Raw genomic sequence first — 27,877 nt, forward strand, 5'->3', positions numbered from 1 at the left:
TTTTGGTTCAAGTAGGCATTTATTTAACAAATGTTCAGAAATACTCTGAGTGATATAAGCAAGCTACAGGCTGTTAGAAGCGAAATTCTGCTCCCAACAGAAAAGAACAGAAGTGTTTCCTCCCCTAAAAGCATATGATGAACCAGGGACAATAGTCAATGCACTCGTGTTTTTAAAAAATATGCAACCTTCCTTTTTCCAATGTCTTTTGTTAAAATAAAATAATGTATTTATTACAATTTGCAGTACATTTTGATGTTGGAAATACACAATGCAAAAGGGTTAGTAAATAATTCAGCAGCAATACTGTGCAGAACAATATGGAAAATCAAAGCAGCTACAGTTTTAACAATCCATTCTGTGATAGCCTACAGTTTGAATGTTGCTGAAGTCTGTGACATGCCATTGTAAATGTAGGTGTTATTAAAAATGACAAATTGCTTTGTAATAATTTTCACAACCTCCTGAGCACCAACTCCTGTAAAACAAGACAGAATTGACATGACATTAGAGGCCTAATACTTAGAAACCCACATACAATCTTATTTATCTTTTCTCCAAATGTAAACAAAGACGGTTACATTAATAATTCCTGGAGCTGATTTAGCTTAATGGAAGAACATTTTCTTTGTGAGAAGGTTTCAAGTCCAGTCCTTGGCAACTTTTAGGAGATCTCAGGTGCTGGAAAAGGTCACTGCTTGTCAAGCAGACTATACTTGTCATGATTAGACTGCAAAGGCCTGAAAGGTTTGGGGCAGAACATCTAAGGGCCCTTCCACACCATGCCCTTTATCTCAGGATCTGATTCCAGATTATCTGCTTTAAACTGGAATATATGAGTCCCTACTGCCAGACAACCTGGGATAAACAGATAATCTGGAATCAGATTCTGAGATAAAGAGGCAGTGTGGAAAGGCCCTAAGAGACCAGTTCTTATATTTTATAATTGGACAAATTATAGTTGGCAACTGCACACCCTATTTATATAAATAAGAGTATATAACTTGCTAAAACCTATACACTGTAGCATAGGTTTTTAAGAAAGAAAACTTATTTAAGTTTCAAGTTTGGGAAGACTGTCTGATGTTCCTTTAAAATATGTAAACACAAACCACAAAACCTGACTGGAAGTAACCCTGCAAGTTGGTTTATTTATTAGATGACATCTGATAAGCAAGAAATATGGAGAATTCCAAAAGTGCAACCTTCTCTAGACAAAGACCTATAATATATCAAACATAAAGATAACTCATAGGGTTCTGGTCAGATAATCAGTGCGTTCAAATGAGAGGCAGGAGAAAATAAAAGATCTATGTCAGAGCCACAAAAATCAGGCTATGATATATGTCTCTATACATACTAGGATTCTAGGAGTTACTAGGAATGAATGCTTTAAGTTGGTGATATTATTTGGTGTTTTGAGATGGTTTTAAACAACTGATTTTAGAGTAGATATAACTGATTTTAATGTTTGTGTATATTCATAGTTATTTTATGTGGCGGCATGGAATGCTTGCCTTTGGGTGAGAAGAGCAGAATAGAAATGTTTAAAATAAATGAATAAATAAATATTATTTCCCAAGTTGTTAATGGTTATTGTCAATCTCTATAATTCATCACTCATTAAAAAGAACCCTCTTGACCCAATGATCTGTATTCTAGCTTTAGGTTATCAATGACATAAACATAAACACCTTCTATACTGCCAGATAAAATCCAGATTATCTGTGTTCAAAGCAGATAATGTGGGTTATCTGCTTTGATAATCTGAATTATATGGCATTGTAGAAGGAGCCATATATGCATGCTTCATACTCATGCTTTTAGCCTAGCTGTTCTTCTGGTGCAAATTTTAACACCACAATCTTGTTGATGCTTAAAAGGCATGCATGATCTCACTCACTGACATGAACACAGAAGATCAGAGAAATCTGGAACATAAATTACGGTTCTTACCCAAACAATGTATAGTAAAGGTAAAGGTTTCCCCTTGACATTAAGTCAAGTCATGTCCGACTCAGGGGGTGGGGTTTATCTCAATTTCTAAACCAAAGAGCCCACATTGTCCGTAGACACTTTAAGGTCATGTGGCCAGCATGACTTCTTGCAGAAGTGGTATCTATTAATTTAGTCACATTCGTATGTTTTCTAACTGCTAGGTTGGCAGAAGCTTGGGCTAACAGCAGGAGCTCACCCCACTCCCCAGATTCGAACTGCCAACCTATTGGTCAGCAAGTTCAGCAGCTCAGCGGTTTAATCCACTGCGCCACCAGGGGAACCAAATATATACACACTGCAAACATTGTAGGTTGTAAGATGAGCAATTTTTTAAAATCATGACAAGACCAAATCCACTAAATGACGTCTCATACCTCTGATTTTATAGTGTGTATTCCAACTGCCTAAATTAAAGTCGTTAAATTAACCATTAACGACTTGGAAAAAATGCTTTCATAACAGAAAAATGTTTGAACCAATGTTCCAAAATTCTACTAGATCAGAAAGACACCATGGACATTTTCACATACTAATAACTCAATAGTTTGCGATACTAATATCCTTACCTCCCAAAAATGCTGCAGTAGTATGAGGCTCAGCAGCTCCGTAACGACAACTACACCAAAAAGACATAAAAAAAATATTTATGATCTCATGTAAATCTCTAGGGAAATATTATTTTTACCATATGTAACACTTACAATTCATGGATGTAATCATCCTTCACGGTTACAGGCAATCCATATTCCTGAAGAAAACTATTGAGGCAAGATTTAAGTTTTCCAATATCATCCTCCACCTGGTAGTTATAAACCCCTAAAAAGAATCAAAATAAAATAGAGAGTTAGCATCTCATTGTTTATTATGATATTGCACAATGGACAGAATCCCTCCTATTACAAACCTCCTTGATTTTATTGTTTAAACCAAATTTTAATTTCTCTGTAAGTTTCATTACATACCGTATTTTTGTTCATGATTTTTGTTCATTGACTGGTCTATGCCTATAATAAATATCTGCCTTTAAAATAATCTTGCAACACAAGTGAGCAAAGCGCCCTTTCTAAAGTTGAAGCAAACTTTTCCAATTTTATTCATGTGATACATATATATGTGTATGTGCCACATATATAAAAATATCAGACAATCTATAGATAATTGGAGCTCCCAGTGGCGCAAAGGGTTACACCATTGTGCCGGCTAAACTGCTGATCAAAAGGTCAGCGGTTCAAATCCAGGGAGCTGGATGAGCTCCCATCTGTCAGCTCCAGCTTCCCATGCGGGGGCATAAGAGAAATCTCTGACAGGATGGTCCCCTGGCCAACGTCCTTGTAGACGGCCAATTCTTTCACACCAGAACAACTTGCAGATTCTCAAGTCATTCCTGACACACACCCAAAAACATAGATTTATGAAATTTTAAACAAAGAATGCTATTAAGTTTCTACTGTAGCAGCCACTGATGCTTGTGCACTTTTCAATAATTTAATTTAATTTAAATATTGATCTTTCGTAGGTTTTAACTTTCCTGTAATTTGTAAGCTGCCTTGCATTCCAATTTTGGGAAAAAGTGGAATACAAATATTCAGGTGGAAGAGATAACAAACTAAATAATAGTTATTCTACCACGTACCAACAAAAACTGTTTTTAGTTTTTGTCTATACTCTATACTATTATATTGGACAAAATTAAAATGAAGTTACCTGGGTATCTACCATGGTGTTTAAAAAATCTATCGACGGCTCGTAGCATTAAGTACAGCACCATCTCGCTATCTGGATTATCCATATGAGAAACTTTTAAAGGAAAAAAAGACAATCTATTATTATCATACAGATGATAATTAATTATTTTTTTTAAAAAAAATAGTACTGATCTCTTTTCTACATTTCCTAACCTTTGGAGAAACATATTCTAACTCCATTAAAGACCTTCTGAATTTATCACTTTGGGGTAATATTGAGCTTCTGGTATTCTATAATTGCCGGAGATCCAGCCCCTTTTCTACTAAATATGTTGGACTCACAACAGTAGGAAAAACTATGTCTCTCTTATTTCCGATTTCAGCAGGGCAACAGAAGAGGCAACTTCCACTGTGCCGTACTTGCCGTATATAGAATAGAATAATAGAATCACCGAGTTGGAAGAGACCTCATGGGCCATCCGGTCCAACCCTCTGCCAAGAAGCAGGAAAATCACATTCATACCTGAGTATAAGTTGAGATTTTCAGCCCCTTTTTAGGCTGAAAAAGCCCCCCTTGGCTTTTACTCAAGACAAAGTTATTTATTATTTTAATCTATTATTATTCTACTGACATAAAAACACAGTATGTCACAGCAAATGAGATCTATATGCTGGATTTTGTATCACAAAATCACAAGTCGAACATTTCCCAAGAATCTAGGATTGTGTGATGTATTTTCGAATTATGCATGCAGATCCAAGTAAGGTGGCTTTTTGCAGTTGACAGATCGTGATTTAGTCGATGTTTATTTCCAAAGGCCGGCTGAGATCTTTTGGCCACTGGGATCACCACTGGGATCACCTGTACTGGTTTATGCCAGAGCCTTTGCAGTTCGATTTTGAGGTCTTGATAACGGCTGAGTTTTTTCTGTTGTTTTTCTTTAATGTGACTGTCACCCGGTATGGCAGCATCAATAATCCAGACTTTTTTTCTTTTCTACAATCGTGATATCTGGTATATTGTGTTCCAAAACTTTGTCAGTCTGAATCTGAAAGTTCCACAGTATTTTTGCGTGTTCATTTTCCACTACCTTTGCCGGTTTCTGATCCCACCAATTCTTTACTGCTGGTAGGTGGTACTTGTGACATAAGTTCCAGTGAATCATTTGGGCCACAGAGTTGTGCCTTTGTCTATAGTCTGTCTGTGCGATTTTCTTGCAACACCTGAGGATATGGTCCATAGTTTCATCAGCTTCCTCAGAGCCCAAGGTGGCGCAGTGGGTTAAATGCCTGTGCTGGCAGGACTGAAGACGAACAGGTCGCAGGTTCGAATCCGGGGAGAGGCGGATGAACTCCCTCTTTCACCTCCAGCTCCTCATGCGGGGACATGAGAGAAGCCTCCCACAAGGATGATAAAAACATCAAATCATCCGGGCATCCCCTGGGCAATGTTCTTGCAGGCGGCCAATTCTCTTACACCAGAAGCGACTTGCAGTTTCTCAAGTTGCTCCTGACATGACATAAAAAAATCTGCTTCCTTGCACAGTCTGCATTTTGGGTCATCCGCTGATTTTTCGATCCTGGCCTTAATTGCATTGGTTCTGATGGCTTGCTCCTGGGCTGTAAGAATCAGGCCTTCTGTCTCCTTCTTCGGTGTTCTATTTGTGAATCATAACCAGGTCTTCTCCTTATCAACTTTTCCTTTGATTTTGTCAAGGAACGGCCCATGCAATGCTTTATTGTGTCAGCCGTCAGCTCTGGTTTGTAGTGCAGCTTTCTTGTACTGGTTCTTTGTCTTTTAAATTGCAGTTTTATGTAAATATGCAAAAACATTTAACATACTGATGCCTCAATCAATTTAATTTTATTGGCATGACTTTTATTTTGAAATTTACCAGTAGTTGCCGCATTTCCCACCCTTGGCTTATACAGGGTGCAGCAGCATAACTTCCTTTTTTCAAAACTTAATAAAACCCATTGTATAAATCAGAATTTTTTTATAATGTAGGTGCATACCTAAAGTTTTGTTTTACATAGTTTTGAAGATCAAATTAGGTAGGTGACGTCCCCCGTTTTCCATACACCGAGTAAACCGATTTCTGGCGTTTGTCATGACTCTTGCCAGCATAGCAGGCGTTATGTTGGCAATTTCTTCCTGGATGTTGGTCTTCAAATCTTGTAGGGTCCTTGGATGGTTCACATAAATACGGGATTTCAAAAAACCCCATAGAAAAAAATCACAAAGGGCCAAATCGGGAGAGCTGGCCGGCCACTCCAAATCTGCTCGAAAAGTAGGCCTCAACGGCAGAAGCACGCTCCTCACTGTTCCAACGCATGATGGCGACTGAACTGTGTCAGGACAAAACTTTATACTCCCGCCTCTCGAACGAGACCACTAGCGCTCCGCTACGTCTTCAACCGACTGAATGGCGCGCATTTAAAAAAAGGAAGTTATGCTGCTGCACCCTGTACTTGAGTCAATACGTTTTTCCAGTTTTTTGTGTTAAAATTAGGGGCCTCAGCTTATATTCAGATCGGTTCATGCTCGAGTATATACAGGTAAATGTTGACAACTACCACACTTTAAATTAATGTCAGATTGATCCAATAACCCTCATATATTTCCTTCTAGGAGTCAGGCATATTTTAAAAATAATACTCTCAAATGTTATACTAAACACCTGTCCTACTTGTGCATGCAATCATAGGCAGTAACATTATAAAATAGTCACACTCAATTACACATCAATGAACAATGTTTGCTTTTCATGGGAAGTGTTGACTGCAAACTTGTCACTTTAGATTTCCAAATTCATTGGGAAAGCCCAGATTGTGTGGATCAAGGCTAACTTTTAATGTCTAACATTTTAGTTTTAAAATTGTTGAACTGCTTTTCAAATAACGTTTAGATTTATACTTGTATCAATTTTTGGTTGCATTTTAATCTGTACTGTTTTCAAATATGTTGTTAGCTGCCTTGGTAGACAGGTGGTATAGAAATGAATAATGTAACAGTAAAAGCTATTATTATTTGATACACAACAAGATTAGTACACAGCAAACAAGACCACTATGCTGGTTTTTGCACTGGATCACACGTCAGACACTCCCCAAGTGTCTAGAACTGTGTGATGTTTCGGCAAATAATGTGCGCAGAGTAGGGTGGCCTTTTGCAGCTGGTAATTTTGTCAGCACCAATTGTTTTCAACTACAGGCCAAGGTCTTTAGGCACTGCACCCAGTGTGCCGATCACCACTGGGACCACCTTTACTGGCTTGTGTAAGAGTCTTTGCAGTTTGATCTTTAAATCCTCCTTTCATGTTGTTTTTGTCATTATTATTATTCATTCTTATGACCAGAACACACACAAATAAGGGATGCTTTCATAACAGAGAGAGCAAGATGTACTCGTTCTCGCCTTTCCACTACTGAATTGTTGGTTTCTCACTGCAACTACTTCCCTGCAACTACTCTGATTCTATTCACATACAGTACAAACAAGGAAAACAGCAACATGACCTGCCAAAGAAAATTGCACCCAGAATACAGATAATTAAGTGAGCTCCTTACTTATCTCTTCCTTATTTGCAGTGTTTACCCCGTACTCGTCAGAAAGAGATCTACATCGTACTACTCGGAGAAATGCTGAGTTGCTACCTAAACACAGCATTCAATGTTGGAAAGAAGGGAAAAATATAATTAAAACAGCATTTTATAAAACAAAACAATTAGCCCTTTGGAAATTCTTTTAACAAAAACAGAGCATAAACCTGGTACCTTATAAAATTCACTATAAAAAGGTAAAGGTTTCCTCTTGACATTAGGTCTAGTCATGTCCGACTCTGGGGGGTGGTGCTCATCTCAATTTCTAAGCCGAAGAGCCAGCATTGTCTGTAGACACCTCCATGGTCAGGTGGCCAGCATGACTGCATGGAGCACCGTTACCTTCCCGCCAGAGCGGTACCTATTGATCTACTCACATTTGCATGTTTTCGAGCTGCTACGTTGGCAGAAGCTGGGTCTAGCTGCAAGAGCTCACCCTGCTCCCCATATCTGAACCATCAACCTTGTGGTCAGCAAGTTCAGCAGCTCAGTGGTTTAACCCACTGCTCCACCGGGAGCTCCAAAATACTATACTTTTTCTAATACCTTTACAAAAATGGAATCTATTGACATCATTCCAATAAACTACAAAAGAGTAATCCTCCAATTACTTTACTTTCTCTAATGGACAAAAAGTACTAACAGGTTTTACTGAACTTTTCTCCAGCTAGAATATGCAGAATATTCAGCAACTTCCTTTAAAATCAATTACCGTAAGTTTATTATTTCATAACATTATCTAGTGAGAAAGAGAAAGCAACTCTGTCCCAATGCTCTGCACAATCTCCAATATACTGTTTCAAGGATGATTTCCTTCACTCACTATAATGACACTGACAGCTCTGCATGCACACTGGAAATGCATGTTGTATCTATTTTTATTCAGTACTTAAAACATTATGGACTCTAGGGAAGATTCTTCTAAACGTAAGCCCTGATAGAATAAATAAATCACCTCTTGTGGAAAACCATCCTGAATATCTAGTAAACTATACTGATAAGATGTCTTGACAATTGGGGGTAAAGGTGGGATATGAATGAAAAAGTTACAGTAGTAGTAATAATAATGTTCATTAATATCATTTTGGTTATACAGCAGCAAAGAAAAAACGAATACTTACAAAGTAGCTTCAATTCTTTCTGAGAAATCGATTCTGGTGCCTATAAAATACAATATTATTTTCCTCCAAATTAACATTGGTTTTCTACTACAGTTAGTTGATAGAATTAACATCAACTTAGCTCTTTAATAATACATGGAATGCAATAAAAAATCTAAAAATATTGGTGTCAGTCTTCTATAACTCCACGTACCAGGTAGCCCTCAATCACAAGGAGTAAACTTCTATGTACTGTTTCAGCTCCCATCACTCTTGTAATAATAATAATAATAATAATAATAATAATAATAATAATAATAATAATCTTTATTTGTACCCCGCTACCATCTCCCCAAGGGACTTGGTGCGGCTTACATGAGGCCAAGCCCGCAGTACATCAATAAACGAAAGCAATAACAAATAATCAATACAAAACAGTTAAAATAAATCTCATAAACAAAAAAATACACAATAAACAATAACATATAAGCATTTAAAACCTATGGCCGGGCCAAATTTAATAATTAAAATTTAAAAATATTTAAAAATAATGCTGGGCATGAACAAAGTAGGGTATAACTAGGATAGGGTTTTCAAAGAAAGATGAGGGTGTGCAGATCAATATTAAAGTGCATTTGAGGACATACTGCTAAGAGTTTTCCTTATTCTGGGAAGGCACACTGAAACAACCATGTTTTCAGGCTCCTCCTAAAGACTGCCAGCGTTGGGGCATGTCTGATGTCCTTGGGAAGTGAATAGGAACTCCTGGTTTTAAGCCCAACTGCACTTTACTAGAGACTCAGTATTATCTGCACATGGCACCTACCTCCATATACCTCTACATATTACCTGTCAAGTTCAGCATTTTAATTTTTGTCCATTGCATTTGGCCTGGCCTTTGGTTTTAATTATGTCACGGTGTCATTGTTTTACTGGTTTATTGTTTTGCTTGATGTTTATTATTTGCTTTTGAGTTTATTGTGTATTGTATGTCGTTGATTGTTGGGGCCTTGGCCATAATACAGTATAAGCCTTGATCTCCCAGGGTACATCTACACTGTAGATTTGAAGCAATCTGACACTACATTAACTGCCACAGCTCAATGCCATGGAATCATGGAAATTTTAGTCTGGTGAGGCTCCAGAACCCGTTGCCAAAGAAAGCTAAGACGTTGCAAACTACAACTGTCATGATCCCATATCATTCAGCCATGACAGGTAAATTGATGTTAAAATGCATTCATCCTACAGTGTATTGTCCTAATAAAAATACAGTGTCCTAATAAAAATTCAGACCTCTATACTACACATGGACAAAGCCATATGAATAGTAGTGTTTTTCAGTAAATCTTTTACTAAAAATCCAAACTGAACTATTTTCTTGCTCATGCCACATTTACTTTGGTACTCAAGAATTTTGACACTCCACCAAGTCATTTGTGGCATCATAAAACACAAAACTTAGAGCACAGGTGACACTTTTGTGTTGAAAGCGAGGCAACATCAATTAAACACAACTCTATACCTCACCTTGCCTACGGATTGCAGCAGTTTGGCAGCATAGTTGGCCACAGCATCAGCATCTTTCTTGGCTTTGTCACGATATCTTAAAAAAACAAAACAAAAGTATGCCTCTATAATATTTCTGCTCTAAATTAGCAGTGTCAAATGAATTACACTGTCCAAAGAAACAAGAAGATAATATATTGTCGAAGACTTTCATGGCTGGAATCACTGGGTTGCTATGAGTTTTCCGGGCTATGTGGACATGTTCCAGAAGCATTCTCTCCTGATGTTTTGCCTGCATCTATGGCAGGCATCCTCAGAGGTTGTGAGGTCTGTTGGAAACTAGGCAAGTGAGGTTATTATATCTGTGGAATGTCCAGAATGGGAGAAAGAACTCTTCTCTGTTAGAGACAGGTGTGAATGTTTCAGTTGGTCACCTTGATTAGCATTTGATGGCCTTCCAGTTTCAAGGTGCTTCCTGCCTGGGGGAGTCCTTTGTTGGGAGGTGATTAGCTGGCCCTGATTGTTTCTTCTCCCCTGTTTTTGAGTGTTGTTCCTTATTTAATGTTCTGATTTTAGAGTTTTTTAATACTGGCAGCTAGATTTTGTTTATTTACCAACAAAGGATTCCCCCAGGCAGGAAGCAGCCAGACCTTGAAACTGCAAGGCCCTTAAATGCCAATTGCAACATTCACACTTGCTTCAAACAACAAGAGATCTTTCTCCCACCCTGGACATTCCAGATATATAAACCCCACTTTCCTCGTTTCCAACAGACCTCACAACCTCTGAGGATACCTGCCATAGATGAAGGCGAAACATCAGGAGAGAATGCTTCTATAATATGGCCATACAGCCCAGAAAACTCACAGCAACCCAAGCAGACAATAGCTGGAAATGGCCTAAACTGTCTTTCTTCTTGAACACATGTTATCACCAATGTGAATATAGATAGGAAAATCAATGAACTAAGCCGCTATGGACAACATTCTAAGAGGGTTGCTGTAGGTTTTTTCGGGCTATATGGTCATGTTCTAGAGGCATTCTCTCCTGACGTTTCGCCTGCATCTATGGCAAGCATCCTCAGAGGTTGTGAGGCTGCTTGCGTCTGAGGATGCTTGCCATAGATGCAGGTGAAATGTCAGGAGAGAATGCCTCTAGAACATGGCCATATAGCCCGAAAAAATCTACAACAACCCAGTGATTCCGGCCATGAAAGCCTTCGACAATACAACATTCTAAGAGTTTGATCTGGTGCATATTTCAGCATATGATTCATGAAATAATGGAACTCTTTCACAGACCCAGTAAAAGATAAGCATTATACTGCAAATTCCCTATAGGTATATGTTTGCAACTCATATACCAATATGCTTTAAGAAAATATACAAGCTGGCTAGATATCGCACAAGAAAAAAAATCTGTTCAACCTTAATCAAAAATAAACAACTGTAAATATACTTACATATTTTGCAATTTAATAAATTTACTAGAATCTGCTATCATATCTGGAATTACGCCCCTCACAGGTAAATTTCCTTGCCCTTCTTTGGCCACAAATTCCTTTACAGCTCGAGCCAAAATCCAAAATGGTGGAGTCTAAGAGTGAACAAAAAAAATTATTCTGATGATTTTCTATCCCAAGACACTAAACACTGGGCATTGAATAAAGTTATTTGTATGTATTACCTGCTGTGAAAGATTATTGCAATGATCATCGTTGAAAATGTCTTCAATACAAACTGGTATCTATAAAACAAATAGAATCACTTGACCAACTTTTCCAATGAAGCATTCTGTTTTATGCACTTAAGACAGCGTTTCTCAATCTGGAGGTCAAGAACGCTGGGGGGTCGCGAGATCATTTCAGAGGGCTCCCCTAAGAGCATCAGAAAACACATATCTCTGGGGGGGTCTTAGGAACCCCTTTGGCAGAGAAAGCTGGAGATCTCTCCGCCTCCCACTAAAAGCCCTCCTCCACTGTGTTTGGCTTGCCTCTCAGCCAAGGGGAGGGCTGTTTCTGAGACTCCAAGCGGGGAGGGGAGAGCAGCCATGCTCGGCACATAACAGCATGCTTTATATGTGCGAGGGAGGGACAGCAGGTGAGGTTGGAGAAAGGCTCATGCCAGCGGGTCCCTTCAAGACATACGGGTTCTGTGTGGGAAGTTTAGTCCAATTCTATCATTGGTGGGGTTCAGAATGCTCTTTGACTGTAGGTGAACTCTAAAGCCTAGCAACTACAACTCCCAAATGTCAAAGTCTATTTTTCCCAAGCTCCACCAGTGTTCACATTTGGGCATATTGATTATTGGTGTCAAGTTTGGTCCAGATCCATCACTATCGGAGTCCACAGTGCTCTCTGGATATAGGTGAACTACAACTCCAAAACTCAAGGTCAATGCCCACCAAACCCTTCCATTATTTTCTGTTCGTCATGGGAGTTCTGTGTGCCAAGTTTGATACAATTCCATCATTGGTGGAGTTGAGAACGATCTTTGGTTGTAGGTGAACTATAAATCCCAGCAACTACCAACTCCTAAACGACTAAACCTATCATCCCCCCCAACTCCACCAGTATTCAAATTTGGGTGTATTGAGTATTTGTGCTAAATTTGGTCCAGTAAATGAAAATACATCCTGAAGGAGTTAATGAGCTTAATAATGCAAAAATGCTGAAATGCTAACTTCAGTAAAGATACCCTTCTCAGCAAAAGGGTATGGGAGATTGGAGGCCAAAGGGCAGATTATGTGTTTTGAATATACAGGATGTTCAAGATGTCTAAAAACACAGGATGACCTGACATTTCAATGCTTATCTATATACAAAATAATATATGTTTATCTATGCTGGTGCCGCACACATAGAGCCTATCAGTTAGAAGGGAGCCCCTGGTGGTGCAGTGGATTAAACCCCTATGCCAGCAGGACTGAAGACCGACAGGTCGCAGGTTCGAATCCGGGGAGAGGCGGATGAGTTCCCTCTATCAGCTCCAGCTCCTCATGCAGGGACATGAGAGAAGCCTCCCACAAGGATGATAAAAACATCAAAATCATCCGGGTGTCCCCTGGACTTTTCCTTGCAGACAGTCAATTCTCTCACACCAGAAGCGACTTGCAGTTTCTCAAGTCGCGCCTGACATGACAAAAAAAAAATTAGAAGGGTCGAAATGGTCAAATAATGACAAAAGCATGTTTTTAAGAATCTGATTGGAGAATGGAGATGAGTTGAGGGGTTACTCCTTGATATAGTAAAAAAATGTATAAAAGATAACAGGAAGATTGTAACAGGACAGAAAGCCATTTCTTTGAAGGCACACTCTGGTCTTCGGCTGTTCCGTCTCTGCGTGGCCACGCTAAAAAAATAGAGATTTTTTCCTTCACCTAAGAAGGCTGGTTGTTTGCATTTGCTCTCTGGGACTGAGAGGTTTTAGGGGTTCCCTTTCAATCCTGCATATCAGGTATTTACATTACGATTCACAACAGTAGCAAAATTACAGTTATGAAGTATCAACAAAAATAATGTTATGGTTGGGGGTCACCACAACATGAGGAACTGTATTAAGGGATAGCGGGATTAAGAAGGTTGAGAAACACTGAGTTAAGATTATCTGAAGTCCATGACTTACCTTGGTAGCCATCACAGCTGTGTTCACATTTTTAATTGCTTCTTCAAAGTTTTCTTCATCTTCCAGTCCTCCGTTTTCATTCTTTAAGATGCCTAATTAGAAATAAATTATTAAATGAAGGAACTGTAGTGAAATCAAATTTATTCCAATGTTAATTTAGGACATGAAACTGTGCTTCTTTCTGATTTTCAAATGCATCTATGAAACATCCTGGCAAAAATAATGGTGGCATCTGGTATGTTGACAAAAGCTCCTATTTGGTATTACCTTGCCTAATCATCTCTCGGAAAGCCTCCTTCTCTTTATAGTTCTTAGGCATCTGACCGCTGTTCTAAATGGGGAAAAAATAGAACATACATTCAATCATTACAAGCTAGTTAACAAATAGTAGTCTAAAGGTGCATCTACACATAGAATTAATGCAGTTTGGTGCTTTAATTGCCATGGCTCAATACCAGGCATGGGCAAAATTTGGCCCTCCAGGTGTTTTGGACTTCAACTGCCACAATTCCTAACAGCCGGTAGAAGTCCAAAACACCTGGAGGGCCAAAGTTTGTCCATGCCTGCTCAATACTCTGGAATCAATGAAGTTGTAGCTCTACAAGGGACTAGCTGTCCCCTGCCACACGTTGCTGTGGCCCAGTCTGTTGATCTGGAAAACTAAGTAATGAGAAAGTGTTGGTTTCTAATATATGTAATTTCTTTATGCTTGTGGGTAAACATTATTTTGTCTTGTTTCTTTGTCAGTGTTGATGTGGAAATTGTCTGGTTTGCCCACCCTGGAACATGCAACTTATGATTGTCCTTATTTAAGGGACCCTTTCAAATCTATGATACTGCATCTCTGTGTGTGTGAATCATATCTATCTATATCTATGGCTGGATGGCTCTTTGTCAGGAGGACTTTGATTACGTTTTCTTGCCCTGATGAAGGGAGTTGGACTGGATGGCTTTAAGTATTTTCTGTTAGTCATGGGGGTTCTGTGTGGGAAGTTTGGCCCAATTCTGTCATTCGTGAGGTTCAGAATGCTCTTTGATTGTAGGTGAACTGTGAATCCCAGTGACTACAACTCCCAAATGTCAAGGTCTATTTTCCCCAAACTCCATCTGTGTTCATATTTGGGTGTATTGAGTGCTTGTGCCAAGTTTGGCCCAGATCCATCATTGTTTGAGTCCACAGTGCTCTCTGGATGTAGGTGAACTACAACTCGCAAACTCAAGGTTAATGCCCATCAAACCCAGTATTTTCTGTTGGCCATGGGAGTTCTGTGTGCCAAGTTTGGTAGAATTCCATCGTTGATGGAGTTCAGAATACTCTTTGATTGTAGGTGAACTATAAATCCCAGAAACTACAACTCCCAAATGACAAAATCATAATTCTTTGAGTGATGGTCACTCCTTGTGTTGTGAGATGTTTTGTTGCCAAATTTGGTGTGATTTTCTTCATTGGTTCTTTTGTTTTTAAGGTACTCATTATGCACAGAGCATTTATATATATATATAGATTTAGCAAAGAAGGCTGGTGCTTAGCTAAACTACCATCCCTATGCTTTCAATATCTGCCGAGGTGCAAATGTTTATACTGCTGAAACCAGAGAAAACAAGATCTCCTTAATGTCTAAGGTTTGTACTGTCCAATAACTAAGGCCCTTACACACAGTTGAATAAAATTCTACGTTATCTGCTCTGAACTGGACTAAATGGCAGTGGGGAATCAGATAATCCAGTTCAAAGCAGATATTGTAGGATTTTTAACAGAGGCCCCTCCCAGGGTCCTTCCACACAGCCATATAACTCAGAATATCAAGGCAGACAATAATCAATATCTGCTTTGAAATGGCTTATCTGAGTCCACACTGCCATATAATCCAATTCAATGTGGATTTTATACAGCTCTGTGGAAGGGGCTCTAGACTGCCATATAAAACCCAGATTATCTGCAATGAACTGGATTATATTACTCCTTTTTACAACCGTCTTCCAGGGCCCTTCCACACAGCCCTATATCCCAGAATATCAAGGCAGAAAATCCCACAATATCTGGTTTGAACTGAGTTATCTGAGTCCACACTCAGATAATGTGGGATTTTCTGCCTTGATATCCTGGGATATAGAGCTGTGTGGAAGGCTATAGTAAAAAGGAGTTTAGTGATGGGCTTCATTTCTCCCCCATGTCTGAGGAACTGGAGTTGAATGTGATACATGTTTGGCACACACTGGCAACCCTTGGTTCCTTTGTTTACTCAATGCCTCAGTGGGGTCCAAACAGAGAAACAAGGAGATACACACAGCCCTCTTGTTCCATGCAGTACTTAATCTTTCATGCTTCAGTAGGAGAGAATAAGAACAGGGAAACAAAACTGTACTGATTCTGAATGAACACAACATGCTCTGTGTTGTGGAAGGCTTTCATTGCTGGAATCACTGGGTTGCTGTGAGTTTTCAAGGTTTCAGAAGCATTATCTCCTGGAGTTTCCCCACACCCATGGCATGCAGCCTCAAAGTTGTGGGATCTGTTGGAAACTAGGCAAGTGGGGTTTATATATCTGTAGAATGATGTCCAGGGTGAGAGAAAGAAGTCTTGTCTACCTGAGACAAGTGTGAATGTGGCAGTTGGCCACCTTGATTAGCATTGAATGGCCTTGCAGCTTCAAAGCCTCGCTGCTTCTTGCTTTGAAGATGCAAAGCCATTCAGTGCTGATCAAGGTCATAAATTGCAACATTCACACTTGCCTCAGACAAGAGTTCTTTCTCCCACCAAGGACATTCTACAGATATATAAACCCCAACATTTTAAAAGCAGTTAGACACCAGAAAACTACAATAGTTTCATCTATGCTGATGATCGTGCCATTACCGCTCAAGCAGAAGGCTTTGAGATGGTTGAACAGAAGCTCTCCGAAGCTCTAGGTGCTCTTACTGCCTATTACAGGGAAACCAGCTGATTCCTAATCCATCTAAAGCTCAGACATGTGCTTTTGACCTCAAGAACAGACAAGCATCCCGAGCTCTGAGGATTACCTGAGAAGGAATTCCACTAGAGCAGTGGTTCTCAACCTGGGGTCCCCAGATGTTTTTTGCCTTCAATTCCCAGAAATCCTAACAGCTGGTAAACTGGGAGTTGGGAGTTTCTGGGAGTTGTAGGCCAAAAACATCTGGGGACCCCAGGTTGAGAACCACTGCACTAGAGCATTGCAGCACACCCAAATACCTGGGAGTCACTCTGGACTGTGCTCTGACCTACAAGAAGCACTGGCTGAATATCAAGCAAAAAGTGGACGCTAAAAATAATATCATACAAAAGCTGACTGGCACAACCTGGGGATCACAACCAGACACAGTGAAGACACCTGTCCTTGCGCTATGCTACTCTGCTGCTGAGTATGCATGCCCAGTGTGGAACACATCTCACCACGCTAAAACTGTGGATGTGGCTCTTAATGAGACATGCCGCATTATCACGGGGTGTTTGCACCCTACACACTGGAGAAATTACACTGTCTAGCCAGTATTGCACCTTCTGACATCCGATGGGAAGTAGCAGCCAACAGTGAAAGGACCAAGGCAGTGACTTCTCCAGCTCGTCCCCTGTTTGGATATCAGTCAGCACGTCAATGACTTAAATCAAGAAATAGTTTTCTAAGATCTACAGAGACACTTGCTGGAACACCGCAGCAAGCGAGAGTCCAAACGTGGCAGGCTCAAACCCAAAACCTCAATCAATTGCTGATACCAAATGAGAGACTCACCCCTGGGCACACAGAAGACTGGGCGACTTGGAAGGCGCTGAACAGACTGCGCTCTGGCACCACGAGATGCAGAGCCAACCTTCAGAAATGGGGCTACAAAGTGGAATCCACAACATCCGATTGTGGAGAAGAGCACACCACTGACCACCTGCTGCAATGCAACCTGAGCCCTGCCGCACGCACAATGGAGGACTTCCTTGCAGCAACATCAGAGGCACTCCAAGTGTCCAGACACTGGTGAAAGGACATTTAATCAACTACCAAGCTTGCAAACTTTGTGTTTTGTCTGTTTGTTTGTTTTGTTAAAAATGTAATACAAATGTCTGGTTGCTCCTGACACGATAAATAAATAAATAAATAAATAAACTACAATCTTAGGCAGAGTTATGTGCAAGGTTACAGATTCTGTCCTAAAACATATAAAATAAATCTCTGCCCAACTGTTCTTCAACACAAAACATTGCAAATTTTAGGTTTCCATAAAAATCAACATACCTCATTATACCATATTTCTAGATACTTGGATACAATCACAATCCATGGGATATGGCTGTGTTCCTGTGAATGCAAATGTAAACCAGGTATAGTAAAAGAAAAATTAGAAGCCATATTGCTGTGTGAACTAAGTTCAACACACAAATGAAGAAATAGGTAAAGAACTGCTTTCAACAATGTTCATGTAATTTACAGCATATTTTATATATCCATATATTAATGTCTTAAGAGCTTATATGTGACTTTGCAAATTAGGCCAGCACCAGAAATTGATAGGCTGTACCCTTTATGAAAATATCCCAATTGTAAGAATAGCTATATGTTTGTCATTTTTTTAATTGAATCTGCCTTGAGCTGACAGCTTTGGCTTGGCAAATATGTGAAGAAGACAGCCCTGTGGTAAAGGAATTTATTTTAAAAAGCATAACTCATTTTTTCCCTAAAACAAATACATTTACCACAATTTTACACAGTAGATGCATTAAAATATTATATGCAACAAAACAATTTTCACTCCATATGTGGCATGTATTAATATGTGTTTTTATGACTGTGTTTTAACTAATGTATGTTTTAATATGTGCTTTTATAGATGTCTTTGACAGTATTGTGCTCCACCTGAAGTCAAAAGGAGAGGCAGACAATAAATAATAATAACAGAGAGATTCCATCTGAACATTAGGAAGAGCTTCCTGACTGTGAGAGCTGTTCAGCAGTGGAACTCTCTGCCCCGGAGTGTGGTGGTTGCTCCTTCTTCGGAAGCTTTTAAACAGAGGCTGAATGGCCATCTGTCAGGGGTGCTTTGAATGCAATATTCCTGCTTCTTGGCAGGGGGTTGGACTAGATGGCCCATGAGGTATCTTCCAACTCTATGATTCTATAATAATAATAATAATAATAATAATAATAATAATAATAATAATGTAAATGCATAGAAAATGCAAGTTTGCCATCCCCCACTTCTTAAAGATATTTTAAAACAAAAATATAATGGGTGCAGTCTGTAATCTTAAATATAATTGCTAATCTCATCTTGATTAAACATGATGAACACATTGCTAAATGGTAAAGCAACACTTAGGAAAATCCTACTTAATCAAGGAATATATTCTAGTTGGAACTCTTCTAGTACAGCAGTTCTCAAACTGTGGGTTGCGACCCCTTTGGGGGTCAAACAACCTTTTCACAGGGGTTGCCTAAGACCACTGGAAAATAATTTTATGGTTGAGGATCACCACAACATGAGGAACGGTCACAGCATTAGGAAAGTTGAGAACTCCTGTTCTAGAAGAAATCCATGAACTGTCACGAAAATCTACTTGTTGTTATTGTTTATTCATTCAGTTGCTTCCAACTCTTTGTAAACTCATGAACCAGCCCACACCAGAGCTCCCTGTCAGCCGTGGCCACCCCCAGCTGCTAAATAGAATGACAATACCAACCTTTTTTTCCATATGATCCAAATCAAAAGACTGAATATGCTCCTTCAGTTCTGGAAATGGATTGTCAAGTCTCAAGTCATCCAAAGCATTATCTGGGTGAGATTCTACAACTATTAAAATATTACATAAAAAATAATTAGAAACCAAATTGGAAGTTGACATCAAACTTCACATCTGATGTGTATTATTGCTTCAGGAAATTATGTCAGACAAACAGCCATGTTTGTATACTTTGAAAACACACTCCTTCATGGCTTTTTAACATCATTTCCTGAATTGACAACATAATATGATACAATCACCAGAAAATGGCACAGAATGGAAATTTAAAATCAAGTCAGTCTTACACATCGGCACTGGATTATATAGTTTATACAACAAACTAAATATATTATCTTCTGGGATATACAATCACCATTACGTATATGCAAAATATCTGACAAACTAGCAATATATAATTAAAAATGCCATTTATCAAAGTAACTTCAATACTAACAAAAAACCCTTAATATTAAATACATTTTACCTGAATGTTCTTTAATAATAATTCTCATATATCCTATTAATCCATAAGTCCTACAAACCAACAGTGGAATGTCATAATTCCAGAGAACTTCAGCAAGCCGGAGTAATGTGCTGAAAAGTGTCAAAAAATGTATCAGATACAAAGCACAATCAATGGAAAAAAACATGTACTGATTAATATTATTTTGCAAATGGTTATGCATTACCAACATTACAAACTGTTTTCTACTGCCATGTAATATCTAGCATAAGATACAACCTAAATTCTATTGTTACTCCTGGCAAAATTGACTTATTGGATCAAATGGATTTATGAAGTGCTGACTCACTATTCAACAACTGAGTCAATGGGTCTACTCTAGACCCAGTGGCAACAAACCATCAAGATTTCATCTAATGTACACAAAATACAGGGTTAGTCAAAATGCATAGGCCAATAAGCCATTCAATTGAATGGCTTATTGGCCTATGCATTTTGACTAACCCTGTATACATAGTGATCATTTATATCATTTATATTGTTTACATTTTGCTCGGCATGTTATATTGATATTCCTCATGGCTGTTTAAATTATTTCTAGTCTCCTTTTAATTCAGCTGTTAATATATGAGCTTCAGCAAAGCCCATGTTTCAGATTAGGGAGCTCCTACTGGTCTTGGGCAGAGGAAAGTACAGAAACATTAGGTAAATGAATTATAGGACAGATACCCGAAAAGTAATTATATATTTCAGTTTTTCCTGACTCTCAAGATCTAGATTATTCTGCCAGCCCACCATTGAGTCTTGTAGTGTTGCTACTGGATACCAGTAGCAAGACTTTCCCTCCAAGAATAAAGGAAAACATATTAAAATCAAACTTAAAATTATTGCTTACCTCTCTGGAAGCTGAGTTGTAATCACTACATTAAATCGACAAAAAAATGAGGCATCATTGTCTAGAAGTTTATCTGGATCCTTGAGAAGGCATGAAAGACATGAACATCAGACCATTATGCACAAACCTAACATGATTTTTTAAAAATTTTCATTATTTATTCTCCTAATATGGGGCTCAATGAGACTTTCAAGGTTTAAAACAAGATAGAACTAAAAACCGATAATATAACCTCATAATAAAAAAATTAAAACACAATTAGATGAGCCATCATGTTAAAACACCATTAATATAAAATATAGAATTATTAAAAGACATTCCTCACCCCTTTAAAATTGCATTCAATAAGACCACCCTGCAATGTCATACAGCACATACAAGCTGTAGTGTTAAGAGGGAACACCAGCTGACACAAGCCCATTTAGTGGCAGAATACAATGCTATCATATGACAGTGTGTCTGTATGCAGACATGTGTGCTTGGAAGAGGGGAACAATTATACAAATCAACTGGCTCAAAAATAAATACTTACAATACTTTAGCCACATTGTGCAACTGAGGTATGGACATGTAACCTATTTCTTTGAATTACCCCACCCCCACCTAAAAAAAAAAATCTAATACACTCATGTGTACAAACATATTTGATACAAACCTCTTCAACAAAATGTCCTGACACTTCATTATTCAATTCTTGTAACAATTCTGTGGCACACTGGGCACGATTCTGTTGAAAAATAATAATCTGATGGGTCAAATTAGCATGGCTATGGTCCAAGGCACACTTAGTTGGGGGTAAATTCCCATTGATATTATTTTTATGCCGATACTATAAAAATAAATTGCACATTCTAATTCCCAACTCCTTGTTTTTGCACAGGTATAGTTTTTTAACTGTATGCATTGGCTGAAAAGGTATGACTAGAATTGCCATAATGCTTGTAGGTGTGAATTGAGGCTGCCTAAGATCTTGATAGATTTCTAGTGATGTCATAGGATGTTCCAAGTTAAACACAAAGCTCTTACAATGAAAGTTTGTAATCCAATCTGGTGATACATACACCACCTTCCCTCCCTCCTATTCCGCCATCCTATCCCTGCCAGCAGTCGATAAAACAGTGTGCAGCCAGGCCCAGCCATCCTACCAATACAGGTATTTTTGTGTGTATTTAATAGCTTGAGGGCCTAGAGAGACCTGCAGTTTTCCCATTTTCCCAGGTGTCTTATGCCCCCAAGCTCCACGATAGTGGAGTGTCTTCTGTATAACCTTCTTTATATCGGTGTGGATCTGTAAGGGCGTCAACCGCACTTACGTTGTGTGATCTATAATTTTCCCTGGTGTCTTGTGCCCCCAACCCCTATGAAAGTGGAGTGACTTCTGTATAACCTTCTTTGTATCGGTGTGGGTCTGTGAGAGTGTCAACAGCACTTACACAATGTGATCTATAATAAAACCTCATTATAGAAACTGATGGCATCTTAGCTGCAATCCAATAGATTCAAAGCCATGGTCCATGGATGAGTGCCCATGCACAAGCCAGCATTGGAAATCCCAGGATAATTTTGGTACTAATTCCTGGCCCATTTGGGGAAAAAAAACTATCAGACTTCACAGAAAACTATGGAAGCACTGCTAAAGACCATTGCTTCTTAAATTGTGGATCATAACCTCAAATGGGGACCCCTTAGCTTAGTGGTTCACAACCTGTGGGTCTCCAGGTGTTTTGGCCTACAACTCCCAGAAATCCCAGCCACTTTACCACTTGTTAGGATTTCTGGGAGTTTAAGGTCAAAACATCTGGGGACCCACAGGTTGAGAAACACTGTCTTAGCTCAACGTTGGGGTCCCTAAAATTTAACAACAGTAAAAGGTTTCTGAAGGCCATTTACACAAAACTGTTAGCAACAACATGCAGTGTTTACTTCATAATTTTTTTCAACTATACTCCACAAAAAAGGATAATCAGCCTGTTTAACAAGTCTTGCAAATACTGATTTCAATAAACGTTTGGTTTTTATACCTATTTTATATCTCTATATACCTGGGGTCACAAAAATTATCAGGTGGAAAGGGGTTGCAAGTAGAAAAGTTTAAGCCCTGCTATAGCCCACAACTTCTTAAACTCTGGGTCCTGACCCCAAATGGGGTCCCCTTAGCTCAGTGCTGGGATCCTGAAAAATTTGGCAACAGTAAGTTTTCTGAAAACCACCTAGAGGTTGTTTGAGGCATTTACATGAACCTGTTGTACAGTGTTTACAGAGGATTCTACAAAAGATGCTTCAGCTGTACTTCATAAAAAGGAAAATCAGCCTGTTTAGCATGGCTTACAATCTGTTATCAGTATATGTTCAATTTGTATATGTATTCTATATACCTGGGTTCACATACACATTTCTCAGGAGGAATGGGGTCCTGAGTGGAAAAGTTTTAAAAGTCCTGTTATAGACATCTGCCAAAGAGTAATTCCCAATCGATTCATTTTTCTAAGTAGGTGTATGTGTGTATATATGCTATCACATTACTAATAGTAACAAGACTATATTTATATTCCACCCTATCTCCCTGAAGGGACTCAGGGCGGATTCCAAACATAAAAGGCAAACATTCAATGCCCGAATACAACAACAATACATCCATAGTAATAAAATTTGGCAACCCGATATATAAAAACAAATTATGACTTAACAACTAAAATTAAATAAAAAACTGAATTGAATTAAATTATAAAATAAAATAAATCTAGCCTGTTATATCAGACATAACAGATTCTGCGCCAAACATAACCCTTCATTATGAAAAAGCAAGGAATATTTATTTCATCAACTGAATTATATATATCACGTCTTCAACAAATCACACATAGAAAAACTTACCTGCCCAATATTGCTTCTTTGCAGAAAAAAACTAAAAGAAAAAAAAATGACATTCCTTTAGAGCTGTATTGTGATAAAATATTTTTAAAATTAAACATTCATCTCATATAAAATGCCTATCCCTGCACCTGTATTTTTAGGATTCTAAAGGATTCCCGGCAAAAGTATGATAGCTGGGACCAAGTGCTGGTAGTGCTATGCTGGTTGCGTAATGCGGCTCTGAATTAGAGAAGGGAACACGTGTGCCAGACAGCGCACCGAGAGACGCAGCTGCGGCAGTATACCAGTGAAGTAATGTAACGCAGGTGGGATAGGATAACAGTGAAGTAATGTAAGAGTGATTGGAATTGATTCATTTTTCACCACTGCTTGTATTTGTCCTCTCCTTTCTATCCTGTTTTCCAATGCAGCAACGTTTTTGAACGTGTTTGCATATGATCTCCGGATAGCCTACATCAGTATGCTTGGCTGTTTCCCCCCCCCCCCCCCGCTGCTTCTACTGAACTACCTTGTTGACTCTGTCGTAGCTGCATCTCTCACTACGTGCAGTCTCTCATGCATATGGTGCTGTGTCTGGTGCACGTGTTCCCTTCTCTAATTCAGAGCCACGTTACGCAACCAGCGCAGCACTACCAGCACTAGGTCCCAGCTATCACACTTTTGCCTGATTCCCTGCCCCCAAATCAATATTTTGAATCTTCAAATAAAATGTAAATACTGCCTTATCCAAAAATCTACTGTGGAAGGAGTCATGTTAATTTATAAAACCAAAACCAACAAAGATTATTGTGGCACATTAAAAAACCATCTGATTGAAGTGATCATACGCCAAATTATTTATTTATTTATTTATTTATTTATTTGCGGCATTTATAAGCCACCCTTCTCACCCCGAAGGGGACTCAGAGCGGCTTACAATATATATTTTCATACAATATATTATATTATTAGCATAGAACAATATCAGCATTATATATTACTATATTGCACTACACCATTATATTGTTATATTATTAGTAATATTACATGTAATGTAAATATATAATTATAATTATAATATTGAATTATTATTACTAATATTATATTGTATTACAGTCTTTAAAGTGCCACAAGACTCGCTATTGTTTTATCATTCCTCACATAATTATGAGAGTACACACAATAAAGCAGAGAATATGCAGAAAATATGCTCAGATATCATAACCAGGCACAATCTATGTTAACTATGTTTGGTTGCTTACTCCATGAAGAGTACAACAGGTGACAAAACAAACTATGATTCTGCTAATTTGATTCTATCCTGCTCTGATCAATAGCTCATAACTTTCCTAATGAACATATTAACTATTTTTTGCTGAAACTGTAGTTACCTATTTCCAACATCTTCACCAGTGACTTGACAGCCATCTACAATTGTGAACGATCCCACACCTAAAACACAAAAACAAAGATACTGCTTACACTAAATTACAGGCGTTGTTGCAGAAAAAAGTAATGGTTTTTCATTATTAGTTATACCTGGTAGAACCAAGTTCTTAAGGAGCTCTGTTCCTGTGGCAGTTGCATTTATCACACAAACATGAGCAGACTCTAAAGCTTCTTGCCCATGGTCACCCCATAATCTGCAACACAAAACCAGAAACATAATGCATAAAACAGAAACAAAACAAGTGGTCATACAAAGGACACCACTCTTGAAAAGAGCTCCCAACTAAATGATACTGGATAGCCAGTGTGGTGTAACATTCCAACTGAGGATGGGAAACATATATTCTGCCATGCACGAAAGTATGAGGGGTATTTTTAAAGTAAGGTCCGTTTTGTTGTAGACACTAGTAGTTCACGCGCATACCGCAACAAGCGCGTGCGTCGTGTACCGGCATGCCTCGGGAACAACTGTGCTCAGTTTCCGCTCTGTAGCTAACCTGTACGGTTCTGTTCTGTGCTTTAAAAATGTTTAAGACTATCAACTCACCCGCCGCATGTGAGGTTCGCTCAGTTATACGGTTTTTGTCAGCAAGGAACCTGCCTGCTGCAGAAATTCATCGACAGATTTGTGAAGTGTACGGTGATAGTGTTATGAGTGAAAGCAAAGTGCGTAAGTGGGTATGACAATTCAAAGATGGCCGTGACAACGTCCATGATGAGGACCGCTCCGGTCGCCCTTCTTTGATAACAGGGAACTCTTAGTTATCGGAGCAGGCGACAAGTTTTTATGAAGAGGGTATTTTAAAATTGGTTGAGGTATGATAAGTGTTTGAACAAACTTGGCAACTATGTCAAAAAATAGAGTGAAGTATGTACTTTCTGAAAATAAATTTACTTTTTTGAAATAAACTTTGTTGTGTACTTATGTACACAATTCAAAGTGCTGGCTTTAGCCTTTAAAGCCCTAAACGGTTCTGGCCCGACCTATCTGTCCGAACGCATCTCGTCCTATGAACCAGTAGGGCTTTAAGGTCGTCTGGGGAGGCCCTGCTCTTGGTCCCGCCGGCTTCACAAGCACACCTGGCGGGGATGAGACAGGGCCTTCTCAGTAGTGGCCCCTCGGCTGTGGAACGCCCTTCCTACAGACATCAGATCGCCTCCCTCCTTATTGGCATTCCGGAAGAGAGTGAAGACCTGGCTCTTCGAACAGGCTTTCAACTAAGCAGTGCAATTGATTGATTACTGGAATATGGATTAATGGACGAGATCGGAAGCTGATTCTATTGATGAGACGTGATGGATTGTTATTTATTATTTATTTATTTCAGTTTTCTATACCAAGCTTCTCAACCTCATTGAGGGAGTCAGCCCGGTTTCCAGCCATAAAAACATATACACTCATTAAAATATCATATATCACAATTACAAAAACACTTTAAAAACACTATATATAAAACTACAATGGTCAGTCGTCCTATTAAGATGGATCTACATCAACTTCCATCCATGATCCTATGGTGTTATCTCATTCATCGAAGGCCTGACTCCACAACCACATCTTCACCCGTTTCCTAAATGTTAGGATGGATGGGGCAGTTCTGGCCTCCAGATGGAGAGAGTTCCAGAGTCGCGGGGCCACCACCGAGAAGGCCCTGTCCCTCGTCCCCACCAGGCGCGCTTGCGAGGCCGGTGGGACCGAGAGCAGGGCCTCTCCAGATGATCTTAATAATCTTGATGGTTCGTAGGGGAGAATACGTTCGGAGAGGTTATTTTGCTGTATTGTTGTATTGATGTTTTGATGTTAATTAATTGATATTACTGTTTTAAATGACGAATGATTTTGTATTGTGTTTTGTACTGAGTCGCCTGAGGGCTGAGAAGAGCGGTATACAAGTGAAGTAAATAAATTATGTTCCAACGGACCTTACTTAAAAAATACCCCTCGTACAAACAAAGCCCTCCTGACAGAGGGCCATCCAGTCTCTACTTCACAAACTCCCACAGTAAGAGACTCAGTAAAACTGAGGCAGCATATTCCACAGATGAACAGCTCTTACCCTCAAGATGCTCTTCCTAACGTTGCAACTTGAATCCATGGCTTCACTGTGGTCTCAGGGCCCTTCCAGACAGGCCCTACATCTCAGGATCCCAGGGTTTCTGTTTAGCCCAGTGGGGATTCCTCTCCTGGGATAGAGGGCCTCTCTGGAGCAGCAGAAACCAAGCCCCCTCCCGCCTCAATATTGAGCTCCTTCCTTTCTCCCGCCCCCGGTGGTCGCTCAAGCCCACCTCAGCTGCCGGTCATAACGCTGCTCCTTCAGGCTGATCTTGGCCGACTGTGTAGTCTGCGCCGCCGCCATCTTGCCGGCTCTGGGGGCGGGGCCTCCTCCGCGAAGGGGCGGGGCATATGGGGTGCGCCTGCGCACTGGCCTCGCTCGGCTGGGGAAAGGTCAAAGGATGTTTTAAAGCAGGCCTAGGCCAACTTGGTCCCTCCAGGTGATTTGGACTTCAACTCCCACCATTCCTAACAGCCTCAGGCCCCTTCCTTTCCCCCCTCAGCTGCTGAAAAGGAAAGGGCCTGAGGCTGTTAGGAATGGTGGGAATGAAGTCCAAAACACCTGGAGAGACCAAGTTTCCCAAGCCTGCTTCAAAGCCAGTCATCAAATCCACAAGCCATGTATCTAAATCCAAATCATGCTCTCCTGACTCAACAGGACACACTGCAGCCTTCCAGATGTTCCTGCATCACAACTCCCATCAGTTCCAGTCATGATAAGAAAGACAGGAGTTGTAGTCCAGCACACCAAATCACCTTGTCTCTCTCCTGAGAAATCTGTATAAGGACCAAGTAGCAACAGAAAGAACTGACCACAGAACAACAGACTGGTTCAAGATTGGGAAAGGTGTACAGCAGGGTTGTATACTCTCACGGCCTCCACATTTTCTCCCTCTATTTTCCAGTTGTCAGTCATTT

The 27,877-nt window shown here is 39.5% G+C and overlaps 1 protein-coding gene across 1 annotated transcript; it reads right to left on the reverse strand.

The window, feature by feature from the left end:
• Window positions 1-27,300, reverse strand: NAE1 (NEDD8 activating enzyme E1 subunit 1). The gene is made up of 20 exons (XM_060788082.2): window positions 27,193-27,300; window positions 24,997-25,100; window positions 24,849-24,909; window positions 23,479-23,509; window positions 21,260-21,331; window positions 20,605-20,684; window positions 19,731-19,840; window positions 19,205-19,314; window positions 17,763-17,825; window positions 13,786-13,849; window positions 13,519-13,610; window positions 11,582-11,641; window positions 11,358-11,491; window positions 9,917-9,992; window positions 8,408-8,447; window positions 7,254-7,340; window positions 3,703-3,795; window positions 2,700-2,814; window positions 2,565-2,614; window positions 1-478 (listed from the first exon to the last, which is right to left on the reverse strand). The coding sequence occupies exons 1-20, from the start codon at window positions 27,261-27,263 to the stop codon at window positions 369-371; spliced, it is 1,623 nt and encodes a 540-aa protein (XP_060644065.2). The 5' UTR covers window positions 27,264-27,300; the 3' UTR covers window positions 1-368.
• Between the last annotated feature and the right edge of the window lie 577 nt (window positions 27,301-27,877).

This window comes from Anolis sagrei, chromosome 8 (genome assembly GCF_037176765.1).
Source record: "Anolis sagrei isolate rAnoSag1 chromosome 8, rAnoSag1.mat, whole genome shotgun sequence".
In the NCBI taxonomy this organism is placed as follows: domain Eukaryota; kingdom Metazoa; phylum Chordata; class Lepidosauria; order Squamata; family Dactyloidae; genus Anolis; species Anolis sagrei.